Source organism: Sarcophilus harrisii, chromosome 2 (assembly GCF_902635505.1).
Source record: "Sarcophilus harrisii chromosome 2, mSarHar1.11, whole genome shotgun sequence".
Classification (NCBI taxonomy): Eukaryota; Metazoa; Chordata; class Mammalia; order Dasyuromorphia; family Dasyuridae; genus Sarcophilus; species Sarcophilus harrisii.
Genome location: NC_045427.1, coordinates 46025401 through 46038369, shown reverse-complemented (window position 1 = coordinate 46038369; position 12969 = coordinate 46025401). Strand labels below are relative to the sequence as shown.

Below are 12969 nucleotides of genomic sequence, written 5' to 3'. Positions count from 1 at the left end.
TTGAGTAAATTGTGGTATATGAATGTTATGGAATATTATTGTTCTGTAAGAAATGACCAGTAGGACGAATACAGAGAGGATTGGCGAGACTTACATGAACTGATGCTGAGCGAAATGAACAGAACCAGGAGATCATTATATACCTCAACAACGATACTGTATGAGGATGTATTCTGATGGAATTGGATTTCTTCAACAAAGAGAAGATCTAACTTAGTTTCAGTTGATCAAGGATGGACAGAAGCAGCTACACCCAAAGAAAGAACACTAGAAAATGAATGTAAACTGCTTGCATTTTTGCTCTTCTTCCCAGTTTATTTATACCTTCTAAATCCAATTCTCCCTGAGCAACAAGAAAACTGTTTGGTTCTGCACACATATATTACTGTATCCAAGAGCTACTGTAACCTATTTAACATGTATAGGACTGCTTGCCATCTGGGGGAGAGAGTGGAGGGAGGGAGGGGAAAAATCGGAACAGAAGTGAGTGCAAGGAATAATGATGTAAAAAATTACCTGGCATGGGTTCTGTCAATAAAAAGTTATTAAAAAAAAAAAAGTGAGAAAATCAAGTCTAGGATGATACATAATCTCTAGACATATAATATCACTGTAATTCTCACGTTGCAAAAAAGGAACTTCCTGGTTTTTGTTATAATTAAGATGGGGCAGCTAGATGGTGCAGGAAAAAGCACAGGCCCTGGAATGGAGGATAATAATTAAGAAAAAGGGAAGTGGCAGAAAGAAGAAAGAAGGTAAAACAAAGTGCTCCATAGCTTCCTCGGGAGAGAAAGTTTGTCAAATGTAGACTTTAAATATTTGATTCATATCCCTAGAATTCTGAATTCTATACAACTGCTCAATTCAACACACATTGGTAGACAATAAATATGAATAAGAATAGATGAATTCCAGAATCCATGATTGTTAGTTATGCTTATACTGCAAAACCATTTTTAAGGAAATCTATAAATCAAAAATTTTACTTTAAAGAATCCATCAAGTGACTGGAATTACACATGGAGAAATGTGTAATGACATTCCTTATCACCATTTTTCGTTTGTTCCTCTCATGCCCAGAATCTTAATTATTACCTCCTTGCTAGGCTAGTTCTCAGAGGAAGTAGCTCCTTCTATGTAAAGGAAGTCTTTCATATTCATCCAGATTTCCATCTCGATCAGGGATATTCAAACTTTTAAAACCATGTTCCTGTTTTGAGCAACCATTATATAACTATACACTTACTCAAAAACTATAAACAAGTAATAATGACAAAATGGACCAAAAAAAACTTCATATCTATCCCTATAGATATGTAAAATACAATAGATGCAAAAAAAACTTATACTGAAAGATGAAATAATATTTCATCTCAGAATCAATGAAAAATCACTATTGGAGAATAATATGTCAGATGTGTTCATTTTCAATACATTTGGTAGCAGTGTAAAAAATGGGTTGGAGAACAAATACACTTGAGACAGGGAGACCTTTAACATCAATATTCTTGAAGAAAAGTGGTAAGGGCCAAAAATGAGATGGTGATATGGGTCAAAACTGAGATGGTAGTGGCTATATAAGGAAAGACAAATTGACTGATGCAAAGCCAACATATGTTATGATGGGAGAAATGACAAGATTTAGTAACTGACTAGATATAAGGGGGATTTCTCCCACAGACTAGAGCAGGAGATCTTAATTAGGATCTAGAAATTTATTTTGAAAAAATTTTAATAACCACTATTTTCCTTTATAACCCTATGTATTTTAATTTATAATCTAATAATCTGGGGAGAAGTTTATATATGTTTCAGACTAATAAAAGAGCCCATGACACAAAAGATAAACATTAGAAGAGCAGAGATAGGGGAGGTAGGTCATAGCTGGAGTAATAAAGGGACAAGCATCCCAGGATAAGAACATTATAGTTGTGAAAAGAAGTTCTGGATCAAGCTATCATAAAATGAGTATGTGGAAAGGAAAGAAAAAGGGAAGGGGGGAGGGGAGGGAGGAGAGACAGAGGGAGGGAGAAATCATGGAGAGCTTTAAAAACCAAACAAATGACATTGGATTGATCCAGATAATGCCAAGGTTAGTTTTTGGTTTTTTGTTTTTGTTTGTTTGTTTTGATATTCACAATATATAGACAGTTTTCAACCCTTGCAAAATCTGATGTTCCAAATTTTTCTCCCTTCCTTCCCCTCCACCACTCTCCTCCCCTAGACAACCAATATAGGTTAAACATGTTCAGTTCTTCTATACATATTTCCACAAATATCATGCTGCACAAGAGAAATCAAGTCAAAAAGGAGGGAGGGTGGGTGGAGAAGAAAAAGAAAGCAAACAACAACATAAAAGTGAAATTACTATGTTGTGATCCACAGTCCTTTCTCTGGGTATAGATGGCTCTCTTCATCACAAGATCACTGGGACTGGCATCAATCATCTCATTGTTGTAAAGAGCCATGTCCATCAGAATCGATCATTGTATAAACTTCTCATTGCCGTGTACAATGATCTCCTAGTTCTGCTCACTTCACTCGGCATCAGTTCATATAAGTCTCTCCAGGCCTCTCTGAAACCATCCTGCTGATCCTTTCTTATAGAACAATAATATTCCATACCATTCATATTCCATAACTTATTCAGCCATTCCCCAACTGATGGGCATTCACTCAGTTTCCAGTTCCTTGCCACTACAAAAAGCGCTACCACAAACATTTTTGCACATGTGGGTCTCTTTTCCTCCTTTAAGATCTCTTTGGGATATAAGCCCAGTAGAGACACTCCTGGATCAAAGGGTATGCACAGTTTGATAGCCCTTTGACCATAGTACAAAATTGTTTTCCAGAATGGTTGGATCCCTTCACAGTTCCACCAACAAATGTATTAGTAGTTCCCAGTTTTCCCACATTCCCCCCAACATTCATCATAATCTTTTTCGGAATTTTACCCAATCAGAGGTGTGAGGTTAGTGTCTCAGAGTTTCTCCAAGTTATCTTAGAGTTATCTCAGAAATTTGCATTTCTCTGATCAATAGTAATTTAGAGCATTTTTTCATATGACTAGAAACTTTAATTTCTTCATCTGAAAATTCATATCTTTTGACCATTTATCAACTGGAGAATGGCTCGAATTCTTATAAATTTGAGTCAATTCTCTATATATTTTAGAAATGAGAACTTTATCAAAACGCTTTGACTGGAAAAAAAATTTTCCTGGTTTTCTTCTTCCCTTCTAATCTTGGCTGCATTGGTTTTGTTTTTATAAAAACTTTTAAACTTAATATTATCAGAATTATTCATTTTGCATTCCATAATGTACTCTAGTCCTTCTTTGGTCACAAATTCTTTCCTAATCCACAGATCTCAGAAGTGGACAGACCATCCTTTGTTCTTCTAAATTTAATGCCTAAGTTCTGATAAGGTATACAATTGCTTGTATTTTTTTTTTTTAATTAAAGCTTTTTATTTTCAAAACATACATATGAGATTGGATTATTTGAGATCACTATTTGGTATTCAATTAGCTGGGGTTTTTTACATTTCTGAAATCATTCTTCAGTTTCTTTTGTGTTCTCATTCTTTGTTATATATCTATGCATACTAAGTTCTGATCATTCTTTTTTATCTCCTTTACATTTTTTTTGTAATTTCACTTTGAGCCTTTCCTATTTTATTTGATGTTTTTATACTCTTGAATTATATTGGAAAAACTTTATTAGTCCTTTTTTTGGTTGTTGCTGAGGCAACTGGGGTTAAATGACTTGCCCAGGGTTACACAGCCAGGAAGTGTTAAGTGTCTGAGATCATATTTGAACTCAGGCCTCCTAACTTCAAGGCTGGTGCTCTCTCCACTGCACCATCCAGCTGCCCCATTTTATTAGTTTTTTCAAAGAACCAACTTTTAAATCATCACTTGAGTCTAGTTTATATGTTGGGTTTCTAACTTTCTTTAAATGCCTACTTAGTTCATTAATTTTTTTTCCTATGTCAGTTGTGATATAGAATATTCTTTATTTCATCATTATCTTTCACAGAATTATCAATTCTTTCTATGATTTGTTCTTTGACCTGCTTGTTATTTTAGGAATTCACTGTTAAATTTTCAGATTTTCCTGAATTTTAGAGTCTCCATCTTGTTTGTGCTCCCTAGACTGATCACTATTTTCATTATAACACTGTCTTCAAATGACTGTGAAGACCAGCTCTCAGAATGTGATTCGACCGGTCTCTGGACAACAGACAATCTCCTTTTCAACTACACCTGAATTCAAAGCCTCTCTAGGTTCATAAGACCAGGCAGGGCTTAAATAACTTCATGCCTTAATGAGACATAAGAGGGTAACTTTATAAAAACTACCAATTACCTTTTTCCCAGTTTGTTTCTCCACCATGTCGTTGCTGAGAGAGAAATCTTCTAACTGTGGTGCTTTAGAACACCCACCCTTGGGCATCGTTCTGCTTTCCTTACTTGATCTTCATTTATGCTGCCATCGCTTCATCATCAACCGTCTGTTCAAAACAAAAAATAAAACGTTTAAATAGCTTTCAGACCTTTAATTCCAATAGTCACAAAACCTGCTAGTCTCATGCTAGACTAAAAACAATCACTAATAATTTACACAACAGAACTTGAAAATGAACATAACCAGCTATTTGCCAAGCTAAGATACCTGAAGAGAAAATTATAAGAATGTGAATATGACAGAGAAACCTCTGTGGAGAATCTAATGCTGATAGCACTAAACTGAGGATTAACTTTACCTAGCTTTATCTCAAAAAAGGCTGAAAGTGGTTATGATTATTAGAAATCAGCAAGGGGCTATCAATAAGTCAGTAGGGGATAAATTCATGTCATTTACTTATGACTTGCCTATAGGCAGGAGTTATTTTTTATGATTTCTTCCTTTGTAGAAGTGGTCTCCAAACCAAGCTCTATTACCCAAAAGACCCTTGTGTCCATTTCAAATTCCTCCCCTTTAGTATTTCTCTCTATTCCCAACTCTCTTTAGGTTCAAAGAGACCCAGCTGTTCCAATACAGAAGAAGGCTAAATCCTCTGGGCTGTGATGTGTTGAAAGGATTTTAAAAAGTGAAGAATGTGGGTTCCGGTTCTGGATCTGTCTTGGGTTAAGTTAATTTCCTGGACCTTGAGTGGATTTCTAAAATTGCCTTGGCTCCAATGTGCTCCAGACTTAGAGAGAAGTCAACAGACAAGATCCCATCATGGGCATCTTTTCCCTGACATTATTAGAGCTCCTGCCCTCCCCCTCACAGGTATTCCCAGATGCACTGCTGAGGTCCAGTCAAACTTTTGCCTCTATTACTAGGTGACAATCCAGCACGAAGAGTGACCAGGGGGGCACATATTTAGGACCCTAACAAAGATATTTACAACTCACATGAAGGGACATGAGCTTGTCTGACCATTTCCAAGAGCCTAGTCTGCAATCTATGGTTCAGAAGGGTCATGTGCTGTAGCTTGTAATAGGAGGAGCCAAAGGTAGGAGCATCTTCCTATCTTCATTCCAAAAGTCAAACATGAAGTGTTAACTTTTAGCCACAAAACTTTGAACCTACTGAGAACTCCTTTCTTAACAGCTGCTGTGTCACCTTTTATCACTCTGAGAATTCAAGGCTTCAACTTTTTTTTCTTCTGAAAAGAACCAAACATAGCCAGAATTAAGGACTATGAAATGAATCCACAGAACTCGTCTGAGCAAGCATTCTTAGTGAAAACAAAACAGTGTTAGAACAACTCTACTCCTTCATATGAAAAAGTTAATGACATGTCAATGTTCCCCGGGGTACCTGAACAACAATTATATTTAAAATCGGAGCGCACATTCTGGGGATAGTCTTTATTCAAAGAAATAGTCTTTCCACAGAAAATTGACTTTTCTAGCCTCTAAGATCTGTTACAATCTCCCTCTCTTCCAAATAAGAACATTTGGAAAAAAGAGATAAATCGAGATTTATTCTTCACAGAATATGTGATGTACTTTAATCTAATATACATTTGTTAACATTAAAAAAAAAAAAAAAAACCAAGTTTACAGTGAAGATGGCTTTCTCTACTGAGTCCATTTTATTCAAAAGACTTATAAATAAAATTTAAAAAAATAATAAAATCTCTAGAACACTGGTTCTGGAGTCATAGAATCCACCACTCCCAATGCCTACTTTAATGGGCACAATTCACTCATCCACCTATCCCAGTTTTCTCCCATTATGAAAAGTTTTGAATATTAGATTTGGAGGTTTCCTCCATTCAATCTATAATCCTGTTTTTTTTTCAGCTGGCTATGATTGGTCTCTGTTTTGAGTTTGATTATTAAGAGCAAAAATTAGACTTTTTATCAAGTTGGATCTGGATTTGAATCCTACCTCTACTTTGTAGAATTTCTGAAGATCATGTGAATTAATTATCCTCTCATAGTCTGATTACTTAAAAGTAAAATGGGGGAGATAACAGCTTTATCTCAAAGTGACTGAGTATTAAACCTGCTGGGCAAATAGTCATAACTGTCACCATCATCATTGCTCTCTGGCAAACACATGGACCTAGTAGCTCTGGTGTGTAAAGAGAGAGGTCTGGGTAGTGTGAGGAGAGAATCTCACATTCCAAACAGGGTAATAACAGATTTTTTTTTTTTTTTAAGTTCTGAAAAAGATGTGTTAGTGGAAATTGAGGATGGACAAAAACAAAAGGAAATGTGGTCTTGGTGGAAGTCTACAGTTTTAGGAGTTTTCTTCATAAAAGAAAAAAATGAAGCCACTTGAATAAATGAAAATACCGAAGAATAAGTATAGAAAAAGAGACAGGAATGGACATTGAGGAAACAGCACAGCAGATTTGTACATATAAGGTATAGTTCATGAAAAAGAAAGATAGCAAATCGTTTCACATAGTAAACAGAACGAAAAGGAATGAGGACATTCATTGATGAGACTTCTGGATTGGGATTACAGTGAACTCATTATGATGCATGTCAGTATGTTAGTTTTACACAGAGCTATAACTCTTAGTGTAGAAGAATTAGATTGGATTAACTCATTTTAAACAATATATTCTATTTTCTTCCAATTTGATTCTATATTATTGACAAAACCATGTATTTTGAATAAACTATTTCTAAACAGAACATAGATACTTGTACTTATTGTACTGCATACCTGTGAGTAGCTCTGTACAATTAATTTCTTACCATAAGGTAGCAAAAGTTTTTTTAAACACATTTAAAGAGCATCATGAAATCTAAGCCATATGTTCTTATATGATTACAAATCAATTTCACTCAAGATGGAAGACAAAAATTTTCCAAATGCAAAATATGATTAAAATCTTAACTTTATGGGTCCCACTATACAAAACTAAAGATGCATAATAAAATCCTATCATGTGATAAAGATGTAGACTTTAAGTCAAAATTAAGATTTGATTTTGATTATGTCTAGACCTCAGTCCACATGTGCTTTTATTCTTTAAAAAATTCTGCCCACAAAATGTCATTTAATTAGCTTGACTAAGATATCTATCTTTTCATGTAAGGCCCTGAAACCCGTTTTACCGAAAAAGTGTCAAGCAAATAAAAGCCAAATAGTCTTTCCACAGAAAATTGACTTTTTTAGCCTCCAAGATCTCCTATTACAATCTTCCTCTCCTCCAAATAAGAACATTTGGAAAAAGAGATAAACGGAGATAACCATCTTCACAGAATAGGTGATGCACCTTCTTCTTCATCTAGTTGACTCATTACCATTGGAAAGCTTTTTACCTCATGTAAATAGAGTACTGACCTATAATAACACTTTTAGAGAATGTTACCTTTACACAACAAAGACCAATAACTCACAATTCTTATTTCATTATAAAAGTACAGGTGAAAAGTCTATTGAGTTTAAGTTGGTATCTGAAGAAAGATCATAGGAAAAACAGGACTTTGGCAACAAAAATGGTATAATCTAAGTTTCCCATGCCATTTAGCTCCAATTACTTTTTATTACAATATTAGTCATAAAGCTCTTTTTACATCAAATTCAGTTAACTGCAAGACAATTAGATTTTTTGAAGGGGGGTTGGGGAGAGAGGGACTGGACTATCTGTAGTACTGGAAATAAAAAGTCAAATATATTGTGCAATATTACATAATTCTCAATACTTCCATAGAGTAACAAGAGAAAAATGTTTACATTTTGGGAAGTGGCTAATTACATTGCTACTGGACTTTTATAGTCAGCTAGCAAGCAAAACTCTGTCATTCCCTTTTCTGAATGGCAGCTATTCTCAGAGGCATTTCTCCCCCTTAAAATTAAAGAAAATTGTGCCAAAGAATTCCATACAGAAAAGAAGAGTCAGTTAGGAGCCCATCACTTCAAAATTCAAAGCATCAGTGACTGCCCATTAGGATCCTTCTTCCACTGACAAATCAGAATACCACTTCATAACAAAGTGGAGGAGCTTCATAAATAAAATGGGGGGAGGGGGGAAGGAGAGAATCACCTGATATTTGGACTGTGGTCAAATCTAAGTTCATCAGTTTGCTAAGACTTGAGAAAACCTGACCTACTGGCATCAACCCAAACCACAATTAGGTGTCTGAAGATTTCAGGGAAGACTTCATTAAAACTTAACTTTTATATAATGTCTTTATTGCTGTTGTGCTCTTTTAAATTCCACTGAAGAATCAGTGTAATACAAACCTCATTTTATCAATGAGCCTATGAGGTCTTCAGCACAGTATAAACTCTAGACTTAGCTCTTAAGATCTTAGGATTTTTCTTGCTTTGTTTTGGGCTATGAATATCAAAATAACACCAAAAGGTGGGGTTGTACAACTTTACATTGTAGGAGATATTTTTTAACATATATTTCACATTTTTAGACATAACACACTCCTAAATACATGCAGATGTATATTAAATATGAGAATCAACCAACATCATTTTAATATTTGTGCTTTCTCTCCAGTCAACCTGTGAGACAAGGAAAAAGATATTTCCATTTTAATACATGAAAAATACTAAGCTTCTAAAAGTACAGGGAAAAGAGGACTGAGTTGGAAATCCTAGTAACTTGGGTTCAAATCCTCCACCTGCCAATTATTAAATAATTAAGTGATTTAACAAATCATTTAAGCTCTATGGGTTATACTTTTGTTAACTATAAAATGAAATTAACTAGATCAGCTCTTGAGATCCTTCCTATCTCTAATCTCTAATCTTCAAACCTAAATTAAATCCCACTCATTTAATGATCCTATTCAGATTATGGCCCAAATCTTTGTTCCACAGGACACTTCATTTGAACTCCAGAGCAGCCCATGCAAATAGCCCCTGGACATATTATTTCCAAATTTTGCTTCTTTGCTATTTCTGTGTGACTAAGTGATGGCCCTAAATTTTGAAATCAAATAATTATCTCTGAGTTCAATGTATAACCTATGAGAATAAGAGGAACTGTAAAATGTGAATGGAATGCTTAATGCTTGCACTGGAGTGGGAAAGGCCTAGGACGGACCAAGTTTCCTCTCAGGAAGATCCTAGAAGGATGAACAGAAGCAAAGCAGGCCACTTCTTCCTCTCTCACACTCAACCTCTAAAAAGTGGAGATAATATTTCCTTAAATTGAATTAAGTACTTAAATGACATAAAACAGGTAAATGAATTTCATGATAAAACTTGAGAATGGCTGACTTGCTCCAATAGGACTTTCTTTATGCCATCTGAGTCCTCAAGACCTCGATTGCACTGGCCCCTCACCTCCATCTGCCCTTCTGAACCCACAACTAGTTCATACTATTCCCCTCTCATCTTTCTTCATCCTGGTTATTTATGTGTTGGTGACTCCAAAATTAGGATGTGAGCTCCTTGAGGGCAGGGAAGATTTTGCTCGTCCTTTCTTTGTATCAGCAATGCTCACATAGCACCAAGTTTATTAAATGCTTGAGGACTGACTAAATGTTAACAATTGTTAGAATTAAAAATTTTGTGAATTATTGGTTTTTTATTAGTTTTTTCATTTTTAAAAATATTTTCTTCAATAACACATAAAAATAATTTAAATATTCTTTTTAAATTTTAAATTCCAAATTCTTTTCCTTCCTACTCTCTCTAGGGATGGTAAACAATATAGATTATAAATGTGCAATAATGCAAAACACATTTCCACATTAGTCATGTTATAAAAGAAGCAGCAGATATCCATTAAAAAAAAAAAATACTACCACCAATATCCCCGTCAAAACAACATGAAGAATAATAAGCTTCCATCTGTATTCAGACTCCATCAGTTCTTTCTGTGGAAATAATTTTTTCCACTGTAAGAATTTGGAATTTTCTTGGATCACTGTATTTCTGAGAAGAGTTAAATCATTCGCAGTTGATCATCAAACAATGTTCCTGTTTGCTGTGTATAATATTCTCCTAGTTCTGTCCTTTTCCCTTTGCATCAGGTCATTTAAGTCTTTTTAGGTTTCTTCTGAAATCATCCTGCTCATCATTTCTTATAGTACAATAGTATTCCACAATTTCTTTAGCCATTCCCCAGTAAATGAACAACTCTTGAATTTTCAATTGTATGTGTGTGCCCACATGCATTTTTACAAATAGGTCTTTCTTTCCCCTTCTTTTAGACTTCTTTGGAATATAGACCTGGTAGTAGTATTGCTAAGTCAAATGGTATACACTGTGGTGCCACAGTTTCCTTTTATTGTCCTGCCTCAGTTTCCCTAAATTGTTCTGCCTCAATTATTCTGGTTGCTTCCTGACCATTAGCACTGAGATAATAAAGGCTCAGAGCCCCAACTATTAGCATTCTATAGGCAAATAAGTTATTTAGAAATATGTTTACATCTCTTAAGTTCCAGAATTTCTGTCTCTAGTGAATATCTCCTTCACTCTCATTTTATCAGAATTTACGGGTCCCACCCCCAACCTGTCAAAATCGAATTGATGGTCCCTTCCTTGAAATTCCTCTCCACCCTTTGCCTTTGTCTTCCCTGATCACTTGGAGCCATATATAAATTATTGGAATCTCACATTCTATGCTGGATTCTTTGAAATGAAAGTCCAATTCAGCCCAGGAGGCAGAATGGATTCCACTCTGCTGCCAGACTCTCTCTCCTTCTCAGAAACCCAAATAAAATATTGAAAATTCTCTAATCTCAATCTTGCCTCAGTTTTTCCTGTATTACAAAACAATTTGGGAACCTTTGGGGTACAGTTCCAATATGTTTTACAGAAGGGTTGATTAGTTCACAATTCCATCAACAGTATTATCAGTATCCCAATTTTCCCACATCCCCTCCAACATTTATCATTTTCTTTTTCTGTCACATTAGTCAATCTGGTAAGTATGAAGTGTACCTTAAAGTTTTTTTAATTTGCATTTTTCTAATCAATATAGGTTTAGAACATTTTTCATGCGACTACAGATAACTTTGATCTGAAAACTAGCCGTTCTTGTTCTATGATCATTTATCAACTGGGGGGAAAGGGTGTAGGTTGAGGAGGGATGAGAAGGAACTTTTATTCTTATAAATTTGACTCAGTTCTCCAGATACTTGAGAAATGATGCTTTTATCAGAGGCACTTACTGTTAAAACAAAACAAAACAAAAAACTGTTCCCCCCCCCTACATTTTTGCTGTCCTACTTGGTTGCATTGGCTTTAATTGTGCAATATCTTTTTAATGTAATATAATCAAAATTATCCATTCTACCTCTGTCTCTATCTCTCTTATAAATTCTTCCCTTCTTCATAGATCTGTCAAGTAAACTACTCACTCTAATTTTAATGATATCCTGTTTATGTCTAAATGTCTAATTATTTAAACAAAAATCTCTTAACAATATTACAAAAAGAACCACTGCCCCAGTACAAGAAGAGTGTACAATTTAATGGGGGAGATATCACTCAAAGAAATACATAAAAGTAAGTAATATATATGATGAATGGGAAATTAACAAGAGGGAAGTTACTGGAGAGTTATTGTCCAGACCTCTTTGAAGACTTCTAAGAAGGAGGAACCTATCACTAATCCTGGAGGTAGCATATTCTACTTTTGGACATCTCTAATTTTAGTGCTTCCTGACAACAAGCCTAAATTTAGCCTCTGTGCTAACCCACCCATGGTTCCTTCTTCTGCACTCAACAGCCCAAGAGAACAAGTTTAACATGTCCTCCACAGCAACCCTCTGTACAAAGTTATCAAATTCCTCCTAAATCTTCCTTTTTCTCCAAGCTTTAAAAAAAAAATCCATTCTTTTATTCAAGTGCTATTTCTGTATCCTAGACTTAAGACCTTTTCACCAAACATGATGGTTAACTCAGAATACCGAGATTCAACACTAGGTTCTTAAACTTAGTGCTCATCACTTTGTATGTAGACTGACCAGAATAGAGAATTCAGTGGGATTATCACCTCCCTAATTCCTGGAAGTGTTTTACTTCTTAAGGAAACCCCAAGGTACCATTGCTTTTTTTGGATGCCTATTTACACTGCCTCCTACTAAATTTGAGCTGCACTAAAGCACCCAGATCTTCTTTAAACTGCTATCTATCCATGATAGGATATTGTATATTTGCAAAACTGTTTTTTTGGTATCCAATTGAAAGACTTTACATTTATTCCTATTAAATTTCATACTCCTAAATTTAATCTTAATGCCTTTTTTAGCTTGTCAAGATCCTTTGGATTATAAATTTTCCAATGTTGGCCCTTCATTTCATTAACTACATATTTAATGAATATACCATCTATGTTTCATCCAAGTCACCATTAACAATGTTAAGTAGCAAAGAGCGAACACAAGATTTGTAGGGTAATTATATGGGGACCTCTAGGCACCCTAAAATTTAATCATTAACAACTGGCTTCTCAGTTGTTTACCTCCTGGAAGACTTCACTATCCCCAATTTGGAATTTTCTTGGCAAAGATACTGAGGTGACTGTGATTTGCCATTT

The 12969-nt window shown here is 35.0% G+C and overlaps 1 protein-coding gene across 4 annotated transcripts in view; it reads right to left on the bottom strand.

Annotated features, from left to right (window-relative positions):
* The window catches only part of ANKRD11 (ankyrin repeat domain 11), a 328516-nt gene that overhangs the window by 116412 nt on the left and 199135 nt on the right, over positions 1-12969 (bottom strand). For 3 of the 4 annotated variants that reach the window (XM_031950121.1, XM_031950120.1, XM_031950122.1), the window contains one exon: positions 4371-4515. In XM_031950121.1, coding sequence (XP_031805981.1) covers positions 4371-4457 — 87 coding nt within the window. In that variant the 5' untranslated portion in view covers positions 4458-4515. Of the gene's footprint in view, positions 1-4370; positions 4516-5582; positions 5680-12969 lie in introns of those variants that run through there. The other variant, XM_031950124.1, reaches the window with a different exon arrangement.